The following is an 18,313-nucleotide window of genomic DNA, read 5'->3' on the forward strand; positions in this document are numbered from 1 at the left end:
GAATTTACTGCAAATTCTACATTGTACTACTAAATAGTTCCTAAAAATTATTTATTTTCAAGACTATATCTTATAAATCAATTAGGTCATTTTTGCCTGGACCACGCTTTCGTGGTGCTTTGCAGTAACAGTTACTTTTTGATCACACTTACATTTATTCCAGTAAAAATGTTTAGGTTTCATGACTGCAGACAACTTGGGTTTACTGAACTTACAGGATTGTAACAATGAATCGCCATAAGATCCTGGTTTTATAAAGGGTCTATAAATTGTCAGAGCGTATTAAACACTAGATCTAACAATAACTGTTTATGATGCTACCCTAAAACCTTTATTTATACCATTTAGGCACAGCAATGAAAATGTTAATAAGTAATACCTGACCTATAGGAGGTAATTCCTTATTAACTTCCATTTAGTAATGTCTTTATTTTGAAGCATTTAAATAGTTACTGTACTGATATTTGGCATCAACAGTAAAATGAGGTACTTGTTTTTAAATGTAAACCTTTCGTCAAGAACTACTGAAAAGTCAAACGATCCTATCTGTTATACAAGAACATTAAGTTATTAAATATAACCAATATATCATAGCTTGAATAATGACTTTCTATAACTGTTTCACTCATGAACAGCTACTCGGCCCTGCTCTGCAAACGCTGTGGGCGAGAACAGCCCATCAGCGTGACAAAGGATGACTCGGCTTCACTTCAAATGGTAAAGGGCATGTTAACATTTTAAATTCGTGTTGTTTAGCCTGAGAAAACATTACATGTTCTCATTAACCCCGGATGGATGGAACGTCCCCAGGTCTCCTCTGCTTCCTTTCTGTGAGTCAGAGGAAGAAAAATCTCAGGTCAGACAAGCATGAAGAAAAAGAAGCCGCATGTTCATGGCTTTAATCCTGTAGTTTCATCAGACAGCGGTTCTGTTACTCTGTTTATTGTTACTTAAATTGGTGGTTCCAATTATCCCTTGATCGGCTCTGACTGGTGATCTTCAGGTCAAATACTCAAAATTCATGTTTTGTTTTTTTTCCGATTCATTGAAAAAAACTTCATTGAAAAGAACACCAACCATTTTCGGTCTATAAACACCTCATCCAATAGCATGCACTTTTGACACTTTTTGGAGTCTAATAAGAATCAGATAAAGATTAGAGACCTTATGCTTAGATGCATAAATGGAGCTAATTTTATGATTCGTAGAGGTTTATACCATGTTTTTCTTCTCTTAAGTGTAATCACGCATGTAGACCTGGGTAAGTTTTCTGAATAGCCCCGAACTTCTTGATAGAAGAACTTTAGAAGTTTTAAAAAGATGCAGCCACTAAATGGTATAGGAACTTCACATTTTTATTTAAAAACAATCAGATTTTTTCAAGTGTGTTCCATATAATCACGTCCCGCTCCACCTAACCTGACAATGAGTTAAAAGGAGAAGACAAAAAAAATTATTTGCGCACTCGCGGCACCACGAATGCACAACTACGCGCACAGTCAGAGACGGACTCCATTCTGGAGAAGTCCAGAACAGCAGTTTACTCCAGGTCGACCTGCCTCCTTCATGACCTGAAAAGTTACTCTGAGCGGCTCAAACAGGACTCATTTCAGAGCAACCGTGGAGCCGACCGAAGAGAGGGAGCCTGGAGGGTTTGTGTTCAGGAACAGGTGGACGCAGAGCGGTATAACCCAGACGAATATATCGGTAAAACCTGAATGCTGACTCGGAAAGAGCTAATTATAAGTTACAGCTAATCACTGATTCACCCAACAAGACATGAGGTAGAGGTTCACTCTAATGAGCATCTTCAGGGTCATGATGAGGGACTTTCACCTGAGCTACAGGTGAAGTTAAATGATCTGTGATAGAAAACAGTAGCAACCTTCTCTGTGAGCTTCTAGCGGGATTTGCATCATAATGTGAAAATATCTGGTCCTTTACTTCAGTCAAAATAAAAGCATTTAATCCTAACGTAGCTGAACTCATTAAAAGGTCCTTCAGATCAACACATTGATCTCATTACAGCAGCCAGTCTTATAGTCTAGTTCTACATGTAGACAGAAAAAAGTGTTCTTCAATAAACCAGGAAAATATCTCCTAGTTCCAATAAGACGTAGCAGAAAGTGCAAAAGTAAGCCTCCCTCTTCTCTTTCATATCTTCTGTGCTGATTCTAAACATAAAGCTCTGGCTTTAAAGATGCAGTATAATTAAGAAATAAATCATAGCAATTAATCACAGGTGGACCATTGATTAGTTAACTATTTTATTTTTCTGAATTACACCTGTAATATTATATAAACTAAACTAATTAAACAAGGATACAGTTTTACTGAAGGTGAGACATACATACCATATGTATACAGTTATTAATAACTGTAATATTAGTACTGATAAGGTCCAGGATGAGGCTCTATGCTATATTTTAAACACCACAACTTAACACCCTTTCCTCTCAAAGTGTTTAATAGTGAGAACTGCACTAATGTCTCACATGTTCAGTGCAGAAGACTGTGTTGAAAAATGTTTCTTTTATTATTTTTGGCAGGACAAATTTCTCCAGAAGTGGAATGAAGGGCTGAAAAGATTCATAAAAGAAAGAACAATTTTAATAAAATGTTTTGAAAGCTCTTGGCATAATAAAATAAATGTGTTTTAGGATTTGACCATTTGACTAAGATTTAGGAAAATCAACTTTATACCACTTTCCTTTTTTGAAATATAAGAATAAAGACAATGGAGCCTCAGGAGTGGAACACTTTGATGAAAATGTAATGTTTAAAAAATGTAATTTATGTAGATGACAAAAGAAGCACATTTATCTGGCCCAAAGTAAACATCTCTGAGTTTAAGAAAAACTTTTGTCAGCAAAAATTCAGATTAAGTTGTTTTTGAAATACCTCACAATGTGTCATTATTTGCTTCAGCAAAATAGTTTTTCTTCAGGCCTAAACTCTGTTTCTCCTTGTCCTTCATTCAGCTTCTCACAAAAATAAAAAATAAAATTATTGCAAACCTTTTTTGTTTGATTCACAATAATTTACATTCAGTCTAAAACCAGCCGAGACAGAGAACTGGTACAATATGTCCTATATTATTTTAATTTTAAATTACCGGTACCTATAAATTGTCTTATTGAAATCTAAATATTTTGGATTTGGGCTAAAGACCCCAATGTTTTGAGACCCTAAAATCGCCCTGTGTGTAATAGTACATAATAGGGGAAAAGGAGATTAAATTTAAAATCAGCAGGTCAGGTAGCAGCCAGAAACAAATCAGTGCACCTTGAATTTTTGTTTATTCCAGCTGAAAAGCAGCATGACAAAATACCAGATATTGAGCATTAAATTAAGACCTGTAAGCTAAAACCTTTTTCCTATCTTTGCTTAATAAGAAAATAATAGTGAAAATCAGAGTGTGATCTTTTTATCTTCTTGTGATTTTGCAAAATCAAATTTTAGAAATCTCCTCATTTAGACTTCAAGGAAAAACAACTGGACATAAATGATCTGGCAAAGACAAAACATCTGAAGGTAGAATTTATCCAAGTGTCTCTTAAATTTCCACCTCTCTTTCTCACTTTGTAACACACACTCACACACACTTATTCACACTTCTCTCTGCTCCGTGCTGTTCTTACACTTCCCCACAGTTAAGATCTTCATGGCACTTCTAAAAATCTGCTTCGCTGTACCTAGCAGCCGTTTGCACTGCGTTCATGCCTGCTGCTCACAAAGACAAACACTACTGACAGATCTGTCGTCTAACAAATAATCAAACAGAGAGGGAGAGTGACTCATTATTAGAACTCATTTGAAAGATTGTTTTAATTATATGTCTTGTAAGAACAAATATATCTTGAGTTTGTTTTTTACAGCCTGCTTGAACAAGTTGAAAGCCTGTACGTTGCTCTCACATAAGAAATCAAACGCAGCGTTTTGAAACAATCTCAGTAAAAATGTCTCTATCTTATGTAAGCTGACTGTAAGGGTCCTGCGTGCTAAAATGAAGACATAGTTTTGTTTTGATTGTCTGGTGACGTTGTTGCTGTTTGATTCTATTTGGAGCCCAAGAGAGAAATCTGAAACCTTTGAAGCAACCAGCAATACACACAAACACACATAGCAGGGGGAGAGATAACACCCCTCCTAAGATGCTCACTTCAAGTCTTTGTCCTGCAATTTTACTGCTAAATATTCCAAAAAAGACAAAACATCGCAAACGACTGAAGAACTGATTTTATACAGGCTTTAAAGCTGCCTTAATGTCTCCTCACAACTGACACCTGCACGCTGTGACGGATAAAACTCGTCAGCTTGTGAAAACAATACCGTCTGTGTGGCTCAGGCAATAAAATACAGCAGCACCACAGAAAAACACATCAAGGTGCCCGGGTTCCACATACTGTGCCTTACAAAAGTACTCATGAGCTTTCTCACATTTTGTCATCTTACAAACACACTGTATTTTACTGAGATTTTATGTGATAGACCAATACAAAATAGTGCATGATTGTAAACGTGGAAAGAAAATTTATGGGCAAGGCAAGGTTTTTTTGTATAACAATTTTCAGCTACAAGACAATTCAAAGTGCTTTACACGATGAAAATATAAGAAAAGAAAACATATAGTACATTGCAGTGGCATAATAAAGGCAAGAAAATAAACATTGGACTACAGACTGAGATTAATGATGTTGCAGTTCAAACAGAATAATCAAAAGCAACTCCAACAAATGGGCTTTTAACCTTGTTTTAAAACAACTTGGTTTGAGCATTTTTGCAGTTTTCTGGAAGTTTGTTCAAGATTAGTGGAGTATAAGAACTAAATGCTGCTTCTCCATGTTTGGTTCGGATTCTGGGGATGCAGAGTAGACTTGAACCAAAAGACCTGAGCGGTCTGGAAGGTTGATACAACAACAACAAATCTTTAAAGTATTTTGGTACTAAACCATTCAGTGATTTACAAACTAACAGAAGTATTTTAAAGTCTATTCTCTGAGCTACAGGGAGCCAGTCTAAGGAGTTCAGAACTGGAGGGATGTGAGTTTTAGAGAGGACTCGGGCAGCAGCGTTCTGGATCAGCAGCAGGTGTCTGTGTGACTGTTTGGGCAGGAATCAATTTGTCTAAACATAAACACATGAAGCCCAAGAGAGAAATCTGAAAAATTTCTATATTTTTTATGCTTGTGTAATGATCCACATGCGTTTGGGTTTTTTTTGTGTATGTTTTCATCATTTTCTTGTTTATTTATGTTGCCATATTCTTGCCATATACTGTTAATTTCCCCGTTTTTATTATTGCTAGTATGGTGTTTCCATATTAGTTCATTACTGTTATTTGGTTTTTAGTTTTTTCTTATGTTCTGTTCTTTGTGCATTTGGTTTTATTTCACTTTAAATGGCGTTAGTTTTTTCCCCTTGGTTAGTAGTTCCTTTGTGTCTCAGTCCCTCTGTGAAATTTAGTCTCCCTTTCCCGGCTTCCCTGCTTTCATTCTGCCACAGTTGTTCCCTATCTCTAGCTCCTGAGGTCAGTTGTCATTATCCACTCTTCCCTCAGTATGTAAGCTCTTTTTATTTAACTGCTTTGCTGGATTTTTCCATTACCCTGTTGGACTCCCCGTTATGTCCTGCCTTTGTTTCAAGACTTGTCCCTCCTATAATTCCCTTGTAAGCTCTCTTTTATTCATTAAAAGGTATTACATTACCGTACTCAACTTCTGCACTTGGGTCATTACTACTTCACAAACATCATAGCTTATTAGCCATAAGACAAAAAAATACAGAAAGCAGAACTGTATATTACCATATACACTATGGGGCAGCTGTAATCCTACCAAAACATGGCAGTTCTCCTAAACTGAAAGGTTCATCAAGTTGGGCTTACGGGCCCACGGTAACTCTGGAGCAGCTACTGAGATCCACAGCTGAGGTCCTACAGTCTGTATATAGGAAGACTTTTAGTTGTGGTCTGTGATGGAAGAATGACAAGAAGAAGGTCTTTAATAAAATAATCCATATGAAGTTCCAATTCAGTTTATTACAAGGCATCTAGGAGAACCAAACATGTGGAAGAATATGCTCCGATGGATGAGAAGTTGAACATTTTGGCCTTCATGCAAAGCATCTTACCTGGCAGAAAACACTGCTCAGAAAACACCATCCTGTGGCAGCATCAAGTTATGGGGATGTTTTACTTCAGCATATATTGACATAAGCAAACAATTTAGTAGTAGTTTTCAAGCGCTTATTGCACAAATAGTATAGCTGTGTAACAAGTTGATACCAGCATGTTAATTAGTCTGATTATCTGCTGGGGTATCTGGTCAGCAGTCAGCTTGCCAACTGCTGGAATAAAACCTGTTCCCTTAATAAGAGTGATGTGTGGAACCTCTTTAGCTTCCACATGACAATCATCATTTTTCAAGATACAAGTACAGATAAAATAAAATAGGATATTGGGAAAAGTCAATATATTTGTAATTCATTTCAGAAAGTAAGACTCATATTTTACCTAGATTCATTACATATAGAGAAAAATATTTCAAGCATTTATTTCTTGTACTTCTGATAATTATGGCTTACAGATCATGAAAATCCAAGATTCATTGTCTCAGTAGATTAGAATATTACATAAAATCAATAAAAATAGATAGTTTAAACAGAAATGTCAGGGTTCTGAAAAGTATGGTCGGGCCTGGTTGGGACTCCTTTTGAATGCATTACTGCATCAATGCAGCGTGGCTTGGAGGCCATCAGCCTGTGGCACTGCTGAGGTTTAATAAAAGCAAAGTTGCTTTGAAAGCAGCCTTCAGGTCATCTCATCATCTTCTTGACATTACTTCATCGATTATCTATGACACCCTATAACACGTTACAGGTGTGAAGCCGACACCCCACCCACATGACAAATTCCAGCAAATACACAGAATGGTTACTGCTTCGTTTGTGCAGGTTTGTGCCATTAAAATTTTCGTTTGTGCTGCTATGGTTTCTGAGATATTAAAGATAATTTTTTTAGGTCATCCAGAGGTCACCATCACCCCAGTTTGCTCTGAATTGAACCAGAGGGATCTACTTTTTTGTGCGGGTTTATGCCGTCAAAATGTTTGATTTTGCTGTTACGGTTTATGAGATATTCTAAGTTTTAATTTCAGACGATCACTTGACTTCACCTGAATTGATTACGTCTGTCTGTGCCAGACACACCGCTGTCTGTGGCAATGGATTTCACCAGCTGCAGCCTGCACATGCCAAGTCAGTACACAAATATAGTTTGAAGTCCACACCTTTGATACATGTTGAAATAAAAACTCAGCCGGGCTTTGTCTCACAGATATGACATTCATATTCATTCATGGACGCTTTGGAGCATATCAGGCCCTAGAGGGCTAAGAAACATTTTCAAAATTGAACAGGTTCCTTGAATTGCAAGAGAAGAAATAAAAATAATAATGCATTTTGTTTGGTGGCATCTATCAAGACACCCAAGGACCCTTAAAACCAATAAAAAAAATTATAATAAAACAAACTGCTTAAGAACAAAAAATTAAGAACAATTAGAAATGGCTAAGAAATGAAAATGCGAAGGCTAATTTGAACAGATGTTTTTTGGGTTGTGATTTGAAGCTTGTAAGTAGTAAGGGTCCAGAGATTGTTGGAGATCGATAAGTTTTGTGGCTCCAGGCAGATTATGTAGACCAGAATTAATCTTTTGATCAATGCTAATCATAGGTTTTTCTTTTTTTTAATTCTTTAATTATATGCCCCGACAGCCATTCGTAGACAGGAATTCCCTTTTTGCAGGACTCTGCACTTTAAAAGAGGCCGTTCTCCAAAATGATAAAATAGCCATGCCCGGTGCCACTGTCTGGAGAGATCCCAGTTAGCAGCAGGAACACAAGATTTCTGCAAAGGCCCTGTATAGTTTTGTGAAATTAAACAGGCACAGCATCAGGTCATCTTTGCAAATTAATGATCAGGGAAGTGCTTCTAAAAGTAGTATTGACACAGAGTTAAAGTAAGTTTGGACTTCTCCCAGACATGTTTCCTTTGATTTTAAATGTATTCCTGAAAAAGTAGAATACAACAAGTTTTCTCCAACTGGGGTAATGGAATACACAATTTTGAAACCTGGCACTTGGACTCATGTCATAAATGATCCGATTTAGAAGGTCAAAACACATGTAGATTTGTATTCCAAAGAACCAAGGATAATCCAACTGTCAGCAGTACCTACATAGAGATCAGAGGCTCCTGTAAAGTGTATCATGGCCATGTTGAAATGACATGTGACAGAGAGCCAGCAGTTAACAGCCCAATGGTGCTCCACGGTTCCATCAAAGACACATATCTCCATGCACACTGGTTATTATATAACAAGAGGTTATTGTCTGGAAACCTGTAAAAGAGCTATGTGAGGGCAGGATGTAACCAGCTGTATGGAGGTCAGCAAAGGCAACAGATCTGATGGATATTGTAGATCATGAGCCAAGCCACCTAACTAATTTAGCCACACTGCGGAAAGTCAAACAAGAGAGAAAAGATTTGGAAAGAGGGAACTAAGACCCCATTGTATCTTCAAAATTAATAAAATATAGCACACCTCACAGAGGAAGCATTGCCAATATGGGACTGGACAGGGTTTTCTCTCACTATTAAGGCCAAACTCAGCTGCATGTGTACAAGACATTGTCCAGGAAATATGCCCCAACAGTGTGTTTTGATGCTACTTCCTGGTAGTGAGTAAACTGGTGAGACCAAATGGCAGATCTGGCCATATCTTCCTGTATCAAGAAGTTCTGACTGGAACAACTGCTCCAGTGTTCAAAAGGTGACAATGCTGTCAGGGAAGCATGACATTAATGTCATCGCAACATGGTTGACAAAATGGATTCATGCAGGTTGAGCTGTGAGTTATTTTTCTCTGGCCATTCTCGTTGCTCTGGTCAAGGCCTTCACTCCTCATCCTGATCTGAAGATCTACATTAAAGAATGCTTTCATGTCTCACTTGGGAACCAGTCTGCAAAACTTTTCCCTTGTTTTATCAGGGTTGATGTTGCACACTGCATCCAGATGATCAGCCAATGGGACTGCCTAAAAAAACAAAACACATACTGTGTCAAAGACTTCTTTGTCAGGTCAATGGCAAAGCTTCTCCAGTCACACTGCTTGGACCGTGCAAAACGGGTCTTGCATGCTATCACAGTTGTAGGCCTCAGCAGCTCAGGAAAGGTGTTTTGTTCAGGGACAGTTACTCACAGCTATAGCATAGGAGAAATACCATGTAGATAGCAAATAGATTGACACTGACCTTGCGAACCAAACAGAATTTTCCTCGAGTACATTTTCCTCCACTATGGTTCTCCAAGGAACCACATTCACTTCAGGGCAGTCGTCGCTTTCAAGGGAAGCTTGACCAAAGATGGCCTGGGGCATTACACTGCATACTGCTGGGGAGGTCCATGAGTTTCAGAGCTCTATGATGACCTGGCATGGAGCGAGAACAGCATCGGACATGAAAAAAAGTTACATTTATTACACAAAATACATTTTCCAAATCAGAGGTGTTTTTACACTTTTCTAAGTACACTGATTACTTGATTTTCAAACAGTCACTTTCTTCTATATCATCTTAGAAGTGATTATTCATGACTTCTCTCAATTAATTAACTATATTGATTATGCGCTGACCTCAATGACCTGTGTGCTGTGGAATATTCACTTTTCTACCAGTACGTGGCAAATTACTGATAGTAGAAATTAAGCATGCTTAAAATTACACTTGAAACAGGAAATTAATCTATAAAAACAAGCATCTGTCCTAGCAGCTACAGTAATAACTGTGAATAGTATAGAATTTCATAGACACTAGAAAACTGGTTCCGTAAAATACACATTAACAACATGATCATAATGTCAATTTTCTTCTGCAGAAATAAATAAAAGACTTACCATGTCTTCCTTCATACGTTGGGAGCATCTGCCTACTTCACTTTCTCGCTGACTGAAATGGTGAAAAAGGATGTACTGGAACACATGAAACCGGCGTGAAACTAAAAACAGTTCCTAATTACAACCTGCAGCTGGTGAAATCCATTTCCACGGACGCAATCAATTTAGGTGAGGTCATGTGATCATCTGAAATTTAAACTTATAATATCTCAGAAACCATAGCAGCACAAACGAAAATTTTAACGGTACAAACAAAGCAGTAACCACTCTGTCTATTTGCTGGAATTTTTCATGTGGGTGGGGTGTCAGCTTCACTCAGCTGGTTTAGGTACCTTTTGTTACCTGTTGGAAAAGTGAAATCAGCATCTCCATAAGGCTTGTCAACAGAAGGAAGAAGGGCAGGATTGGATACTGTTGACCACAATGTTCTTTCATCCTATATGGAATATTGGGTGGGGATTAGGGGAGCAGCATTAGACTGGTTTTGTTCATACCTGCAGGAGAGAGGCTTCTGTGGTCATTCAGAAAACTTTAAGTCCATTTCAGCACCTCTTTCTTGTGGAGTTCCGGAAAGTTCAATTCTCAGCCCTATGATGTTTTTATTGTATCTTCTTCCTTTGGGGTCAATTTTGAGAAATCATGTAAATTCTCCTCACTTTTATGCATTCGACTGTCAGATTTAACCTCTCCTAAAGTGCCTTGACAACATCAAAGCATGGATGGCCATGAATTTCCTGAGCTTTAAAGGGGACATATCATGCTTTTAAATCCTTTTCTTTTCACACTTAAATCATTCAGTTGTGGTCTATATAAAGTGGAACTGCAATGCTTTGGTCTGAATTTCTTGTTATTGTAGCTCCACAAGCCCTTCTTTTACCCATGTTCTTGACACAAAAAATTCAACATTTGTCCGCTCCTTGTGAACCTCCCCCAAATTTTTTAATGGATTTTACTTGCCAATCAGCTAAAGGCAGTTATCTATGTTGCCTTTCCCAGCCACACTTTTTCCTTCCACTCAACTTTCTATGAATATCGTTAGATACAGAACTCTGTGAACAAGAAGCTTCTTCAGTTATTACCTTTTGTGGCTCACTACTGACACCCTTCTTGGGGAGGGTGTCAATGACTTTCTTCTGGGCATCTGTCCAGTCAGCAGGGATCCTCATGATTGTGTAGCCTACTAGCCACAGGTGAGGGTGGAGCAGTGCTGTTTTACTCCATGCCCCACACAGCCTGAGAAAATCTAACAATTTCCCAGGCATCTGATTGAAAGGACTTTCAACTATAGGAACGGTAAGGAGGACAATTCTAGTGTTTCTGAAACTGTAACTTTGTAAAACCTTGGTGTACCTTGATACTGGTAACCAGTCCACACCTAGTTGTGAAAAAAGAAAGCCATTACTAAAAAAAGCAAGCATCTGAAAGATGTTCTTTTGGTCAGTGCAATTTGCATTCAAAAGACTATGTATGTATGGAAGTTGTCCAGCAGGACAATGACCCTAAACACACAGCCAGAGCTGCAATGGAGAGGTTTTAGATCAAAGCATATTCAGCATGGCCCAGTCAAAGCCCAGACTTAAATCCAATAAATGGCACAAATTTATGTTGATAGACGTTCTCCAACCAAACTGACTGAACTTGAGCTATTTTGCAAATAAAGAATGGGCAAAAATATCTGCCTCTAAAGCTAAAGCTATATCTCAAAGGATCTGCAGCTGTAATTACAGCAAAATGTGGTTTTAAAAAGTATTGACTATGTTATGTTGTCGATCACATAAATACCAGAATAAAATGACAAATATGTCAAAAACGTTCAGGGGGTATGTGTACTATTGCAAAAGCAAGTTACTTCTTATAAGTGGATAAAGGAACAATGAAAATGGGACTTTGTACTCTAAAGTCTCTGAGTGTATTAGAGATAAGGTTTCAGCTGTGTTTTTCTATCTTTGGTTTCTACAGTTTTCCTGAAGAAAAGCCTCCTCAATATGTGCACATTCACATGTTACAGGGAGTTATGATTCTGCAATAAGACATTTGTGTTATTATAATTGATTTGTTGTTGCTTTTTTTTTTCTAAGGGGTGGGGTGGGGGTTGCTTGCCTCTGAATTGTTCAACTTTACTGAATTCTTGATGATTTCCTCAGCACACTCACAGCCTGAGTGTGTCAGCAGCTGTCTGCCATAAATACACTCTCTACTCTCAACTGGATGGGAGTCGGATAGTAATATGACAGTGAGAGAGCGGGGGGAAATGAGAAGAAAAAAATACATGAAGGGGGCAGCAAGCTGTTCTCAAACAGCAGAGTATTCACAGACGCTCAGAGAAGTGATGTGGGTGGTTGGAAACTCAGATTGGCTAATGTTTAAATGGATAAGAGAGCAGGATGTAGCAGCAGAATAGACCTGTCCGTCTACCTCCCTGCACATCACAGGACCTTACCATGTCAGCAGCTCCAGCTCAGTGATCAATCACATTGATACAGCTCACAGAAACACACAGATCAAGAGCCAGCAGTCAGTAAAGGATATGTGAAGCCAAGTCCTCTGTGAGCAAACGCTGCAGCGTCCAAAAATAAACAAAAACCAGTTTGATCTCCTGCTTCTACTCCTGTCCCAGAAACAACCCACCGTATGAAAGGCTTATTTTGAGAATGAATTCCCTCTTCCTCCCCATTAGTAGTGTGGACTTTTAACTGAGCCTGAGAGGGTGTGATGAACGATAAGTATCCTATCCACAGTTGCGTTTATGTTCTAGTTATGTGTTTGCTTTTACACTGGGTGACAGAAGCAGGTCACTCACACAGTTATGTTGCCTTTAAAGCCCCACTCTTTGCCTTAGAAACATTACAGCAAGCCTTGAGCCTCAGGAGGACATACAGGTCCTTCTCAAAATATTAGCATATTGTGATAAAGTTCATTATTTTCTATAATGTCATGATGAAAATTTAACATTCATATATTTTAGATTCATTGCACACTAACTGAAATATTTCAGGTCTTTTATTGTCTTAATACGGATGATTTTGGCATACAGCTCATGAAAACCCAAAATTCCTATCTCACAAAATTAGCATATTTCATCTGACCAATAAAAGAAAAGTGTTTTTAATACAAAAAACGTCAACCTTCAAAAAATCATGTACAGTTATGCACTCAATACTTGGTCGGGAATCCTTTTGCAGAAATGACTGCTTCAATGCGGCGTGGCATGGAGGCAATCAGTCTGTGGTACTGCTGAGGTCTTATGGAGGCCCAGGATGCTTCGATAGCGGCCTTTAGCTCATCCAGAGTGTTGGGTCTTGAGTCTCTCAACGTTCTCTTCACAATATCCCACAGATTCTCTATGGGGTTCAGGTCAGGAGAGTTGGCAGGCCAATTGAGCACAGTGATACCATGGTCAGTAAACCATTTACCAGTGGTTTTGGCACTGTGAGCAGGTGCCAGGTCGTGCTGAAAAATGAAATCTTCATCTCCATAAAGCTTTTCAGCAGATGGAAGCATGAAGTGCCCCAAAATCTCCTGATAGCTAGCTGCATTGACCCTGCCCTTGATAAAACACAGTGGACCAACACCAGCAGCTGACACGGCACCCCAGACCATCACTGACTGTGGGTACTTGACACTGGACTTCTGGCATTTTGGCATTTCCTTCTCCCCAGTCTTCCTCCAGACTCTGGCACCTTGATTTCCGAATGACATGCAGAATTTGCTTTCATCCGAAAAAAGTACTTTGGACCACTGAGCAACAGTCCAGTGCTGCTTCTCTGTAGCCCAGGTCAGGCGCTTCTGCCGCTGTTTCTGGTTCAAAAGTGGCTTGACCTGGGGAATGTGGCACCTGTAGCCCATTTCCTGCACACGCCTGTGCACGGTGGCTCTGGATGTTTCTACTCCAGACTCAGTCCACTGCTTCCGCAGGTCCCCCAAGGTCTGGAATCAGCCCTTCTCCACAATCTTCCTCAGGGTCCGGTCACCTCTTCTCGTTGTGCAGCATTTTCTGCCACATTTTTCCTTCCCACAGACTTCCCACTGAGGTGCCTTGATACAGCACTCTGGGAACAGCCTATTCGTTCAGAAATTTCTTTCTGTGTCTTACCCTCTTGCTTGAGGGTGTCAATAGTGGCCTTCTGGACAGCAGTCAGGTCGGCAGTCTTACCCATGATTGGGGTTTTGAGTGATGAACCAGGCTGGGAGTTTTAAAGGCCTCAGGAATCTTTTGCAGGAGTTTAGAGTTAACTCGTTGATTCAGATGATTAGGTTCATAGCTCGTTTAGAGACCCTTTTAATGATATGCTAATTTTGTGAGATAGGAATTTTGGGTTTTCATGAGCTGTATGCCAAAATCATCCGTATTAAGACAATAAAAGACCTGAAATATTTCAGTTAGTGTGCAATGAATCTAAAATATATGAATGTTAAATTTTCATCATGACATTATGGAAAATAATGAACTTTATCACAATATGCTAATATTTTGAGAAGGACCTGTAATGATTACACAAAACAATAGCTGCAGTGATTGAACTCAGAAGAAAGTGGCCCTAGAGCTGATCAATGTGAAAGTATTTAAGTAGGTCATACATGAGGCTCCTTGCTTTGAGTAAAAAACAGTCCCAGTGAGAAAAGAGCAACTGGCAATAGAATATGATGAAAGGTACACTATGACATAGGCAAAAAAATATTTAAAATGCCTTAATTTCACACAACATTAGGAATAAATTTAAAAGTATTGAGACCAAGCTTGGTCTTCATCAGGGTGCGTGTCTACTGTGGCAACAACTCCTGTTACCTTACCTAACAGGCTTAGTGAGCAAACAACCCTCCACCAAACAGCAAACATTGTAAAATACAGTCAAACTAAGCGCTAATAACTAAAAAAAAAAAAAAAGAAAAAGTAAAAAATATTTACAAAAAATATGTTTATATAAAATCCATTAAAAAAAAATAAATGAAGAGGTATGGAACTAATATTTTTTAAAAGAAAAACATGAAAATGTTAAGAAAAAATTCTAAACATAAAAAATTGTTAGAATTTAAATAAAAAGTTCTTAAAATAAAAAATGGAAAAAATAAACAAAGAAAGAAAGGAGACATAGAAATACAGACTAAAGCAGAACTACCAAGAAAAAAATGCAAGTGTTTCAAATAAAAATGAATATATATTAAAAAAAAAAGACAAACTATTAAATTGAAAAACAAAGAAAAAACTTGTAATAAACAGTGAAATAACAGTTATGATAAACCAATGTTGTACTTTCTATGAAAATGGAGAGAAGTCGATTACAACTTTAAAAATCCAGAAAAATCAGGTTGAGGTACTTTTAACTTTTCTTCCCCTCTACGTCAAACATGACCAAGAAACCACATAAACAAGTGCATCTGAAAAATTAGAATATCATCGACAAGTTATTTATTAAATGGAATCGATTCAAAAAGTTCAAAAGGTTCCTTAGATTCAGAATAACATTTTAACTTTTTATTTTTCTTAACTTTGATGATTATGGCTTACAACCAACAAAAACTCCAAATTTAGTATCTTAGAAAATCTGTATTTTTACATAAGAACAATCAAAAATGGACACAGAAATACTGACCACGTGAAAAATATATATCCATGTGCTATACAGCAAATGTATTCAAAACTTAGTCTGGGCTCCTTTGACATGAATGACTGCATTAATGCAGCATAGCATGAAGATGAGCAGCCTGTGGCTCCACTGAGGAGTTAAGGAAGCCCATGGTTTCTTTGACAGCAGCATTCAGCTTGTCTGAATTGTTGAAATCAGCATCTTCATGAAGCTTGTAAGCATAGAAAGGCATAAAGGGCTGTAAATATTTCCTGGAAGAGAACTGTGCTGACTTTGTACAGAAGATGACATTAGTCCCCAAATCATCCCTAACTGTGGAAACTCCACACTGAACTTAAAGCAACATTCTGTACCTGTTCACTCTTCCTTCAGACATTTACTTTCATTTGGAGGAACACTTTGGACATCTAAGCACTAGTCCTTTCTCTCCTCACCCGAGGTAAGACACTTTTGATGTCTGTGGTTGAGAAGTGGCTTAACACAAATAAATTGGCAGTTTTAGCCCATGTCCTGAATACATCTGCGTATGGAAGCTCTTGAAGCACTGACTCCAGCTGCAGCCCACACCTTGTGACTCGCCCCCAAACTCTTGAAGGGGCTTCGATTCACAATTCTCTCAAGGTTGTGAGAAATCCCTATTGTATCTGCACCTTTTTTCTACCACACCTTTTCCTTCCACTAAACTTTCCATCAATATGCTTAGATATGGCACTCTGTGCACATCCAGCTTCTTTAGCAATTACCTTTTATGGACTGTCCTCGTTGTACTTGGTGTCAATGATGGACGTTTTCCCCAACATAACATTTCTGTATTGGTCTTATGTAATATTCTAATAAGAACCCAGCAGCCTGTTTTAATTTCCTGGCTTCGTAAAAGTGCCTGGTGTGATGCATGCAAGAGAATGAACATCTGATGAGGCCTGTTTGGTGAGGAAAGCCCAGTATGAGGAGAAAACATCACATCTATGCGGACACACCCCCTCCAGGCAGTGGCATCGAAAAAGAGACTTTGTCGTAAACAAATCACTACAGCTGCTGATTGTGCTGGACTGAACCCATCATTACACAAACAGGCCCGAAACGTCCGTGTCTGTCCACGTTTCTCCGCTCAGCACAGCCCGACAGGTCAGTGCTCATATTCGCCTACATCTTAATCAAAGCAGAGCATAATAAACGCAGCACTCGCACTCACTCACCAACACTCTCAAGCCCCCCCGCCGCGCTGCGCTGCGCTCCTGGCCCCTCTCTCACAAACATCTCACCTTGCTTGACACATTTGAAGCGGACCGGGTCCTTGCAGTGCTTGATCACGGCCAGCACGTCCCGGGTGGTGAGTCCGGCCACCGGCATGTCGTTGACCTCCAGCAGCAGCTCGTCCTGGGCCAGCTTCCCGCTCTGGATCAGTCCCTTGCCCTGCCTCACCTCGCCGAAGTAGGGGAACTGGCCGTGCTCCGCGCCCCCCCTCAGCTCGAACCCCAGCTCCGCGTCCTTCCCACGCGTGATCACCGCTTCGTGGACTTTGTTGGTCCAGTGGTTTTTCTTCTTGAGGCTCTTCGACATGGTTCGGGCGAGTTAATCACCGCGGGCTAGCCCATACACGAAGCCTCTCCTCACCGTCTCATCTCCGGCTTTGTGTGCGCGGCTTCACGGCGCTCGGGGCTCCATCGTCGCCGGTGTACGCTAAGCGCAGTGTCCGTTTGGCGAGCCGCGCAGTCGGGAGGAGAGCTGCAGTACAACGCGGCGGCGGACGGATCAATTCTCACTCTGTCAGACACAGACGCAGGAGACAGATCCTGGCGGATGACCCGGATGTGAAGCCTGAAGGAGGGGAGAGATGAATGGTTCTGGTTCGGCGTGAAGCGATGGAGAGAGGAGGCGCTTCTCGTTTACTACACTGCCAGGGGCGCTTCCTCCGGGTGTCTGATCACACACTGGAGATGACATGCAGGAAGAGCAACAGTTTACCCTGCAGGGGAGAAAATCTGTCTTTTCATATCTGGTTTTACTGATTTACTCTATATTATTTACACGTGTCAAAAATAAAGGCTGATTTCCTAATAAGAGAGAGAAACTATTATGACATTTCCTATTCGAAGTTAGTCAAAGTGTCTATGTCTGCAAGAGTAACTGCGCATGGGGGCCCACACATTCCTAGGGGCCCTGAGGACTGCATTTCACCAGGTTGTTGTAATTATTCGACCATGATGCAGTATGACACTGCATGGACACAACATTTGTTTTGTCTTTTTAAATCCCCATTCTTATTTAAATTTTTTGTTTACTTCTTATATTGGTTATGTCCATAGCCAGCCAGAGCTTCTATGGGGTATTTTGTGTCTGACCTCATCACTATGACTTGTGAAATGCAGTTAAAAGCCTTCAGTTGATCCAAAATGCTGCAGCAAGGGTTCTGATGAAAATTAAAAAGACAGATCATATTTCTCCTATTTTAGCTTCCCTATTTTAGGCTTTTACTGTGACTAACTGTATGTGCTCTCTCTCCTACCCTAAACTTGAAAACTGGCTCAGAGTTTATCTGTTCTCTCTAGGTGAAACAACTAAAGGAGCTACATCCATTAACATTTACTTTTCCTTCCCATAGAAAGTACTCCTGGATCAGTGCTTCTTTGTTCTCTTTGTGTCTCTGCTCTGTTCTCTCTAACCCCCAGTGGGTCGTGGCAGATGGCCGCTCACACTGAGCCTGGTTATGCTGGAGGTTTCTTCCTGTTAAAAGGGAGTTTTTCCTCTCCACTGTTGCTACATGCATGCTCAG

At 39.5% G+C, this 18,313-nt stretch overlaps 1 protein-coding gene across 1 annotated transcript in view; it reads right to left on the reverse strand.

Annotated features, from left to right (window-relative positions):
- The window catches only part of magi2b (membrane associated guanylate kinase, WW and PDZ domain containing 2b), a 146,920-nt gene extending 128,957 nt beyond the window's left edge, over positions 1-17,963 (reverse strand). The window contains exon 1 of the mRNA XM_047352691.1: positions 16,803-17,963. Within this exon, the coding sequence (XP_047208647.1) occupies positions 16,803-17,100 (298 nt within the window). The 5' untranslated portion in view covers positions 17,101-17,963. The remainder of the gene's footprint in view (positions 1-16,802) is intronic.
- Positions 17,964-18,313: the final 350 nt, after the last annotated feature.

The sequence above is a fragment of the Girardinichthys multiradiatus genome, chromosome 2, assembly GCF_021462225.1.
Source record: "Girardinichthys multiradiatus isolate DD_20200921_A chromosome 2, DD_fGirMul_XY1, whole genome shotgun sequence".
NCBI lineage: Eukaryota > Metazoa > Chordata > Actinopteri > Cyprinodontiformes > Goodeidae > Girardinichthys > Girardinichthys multiradiatus.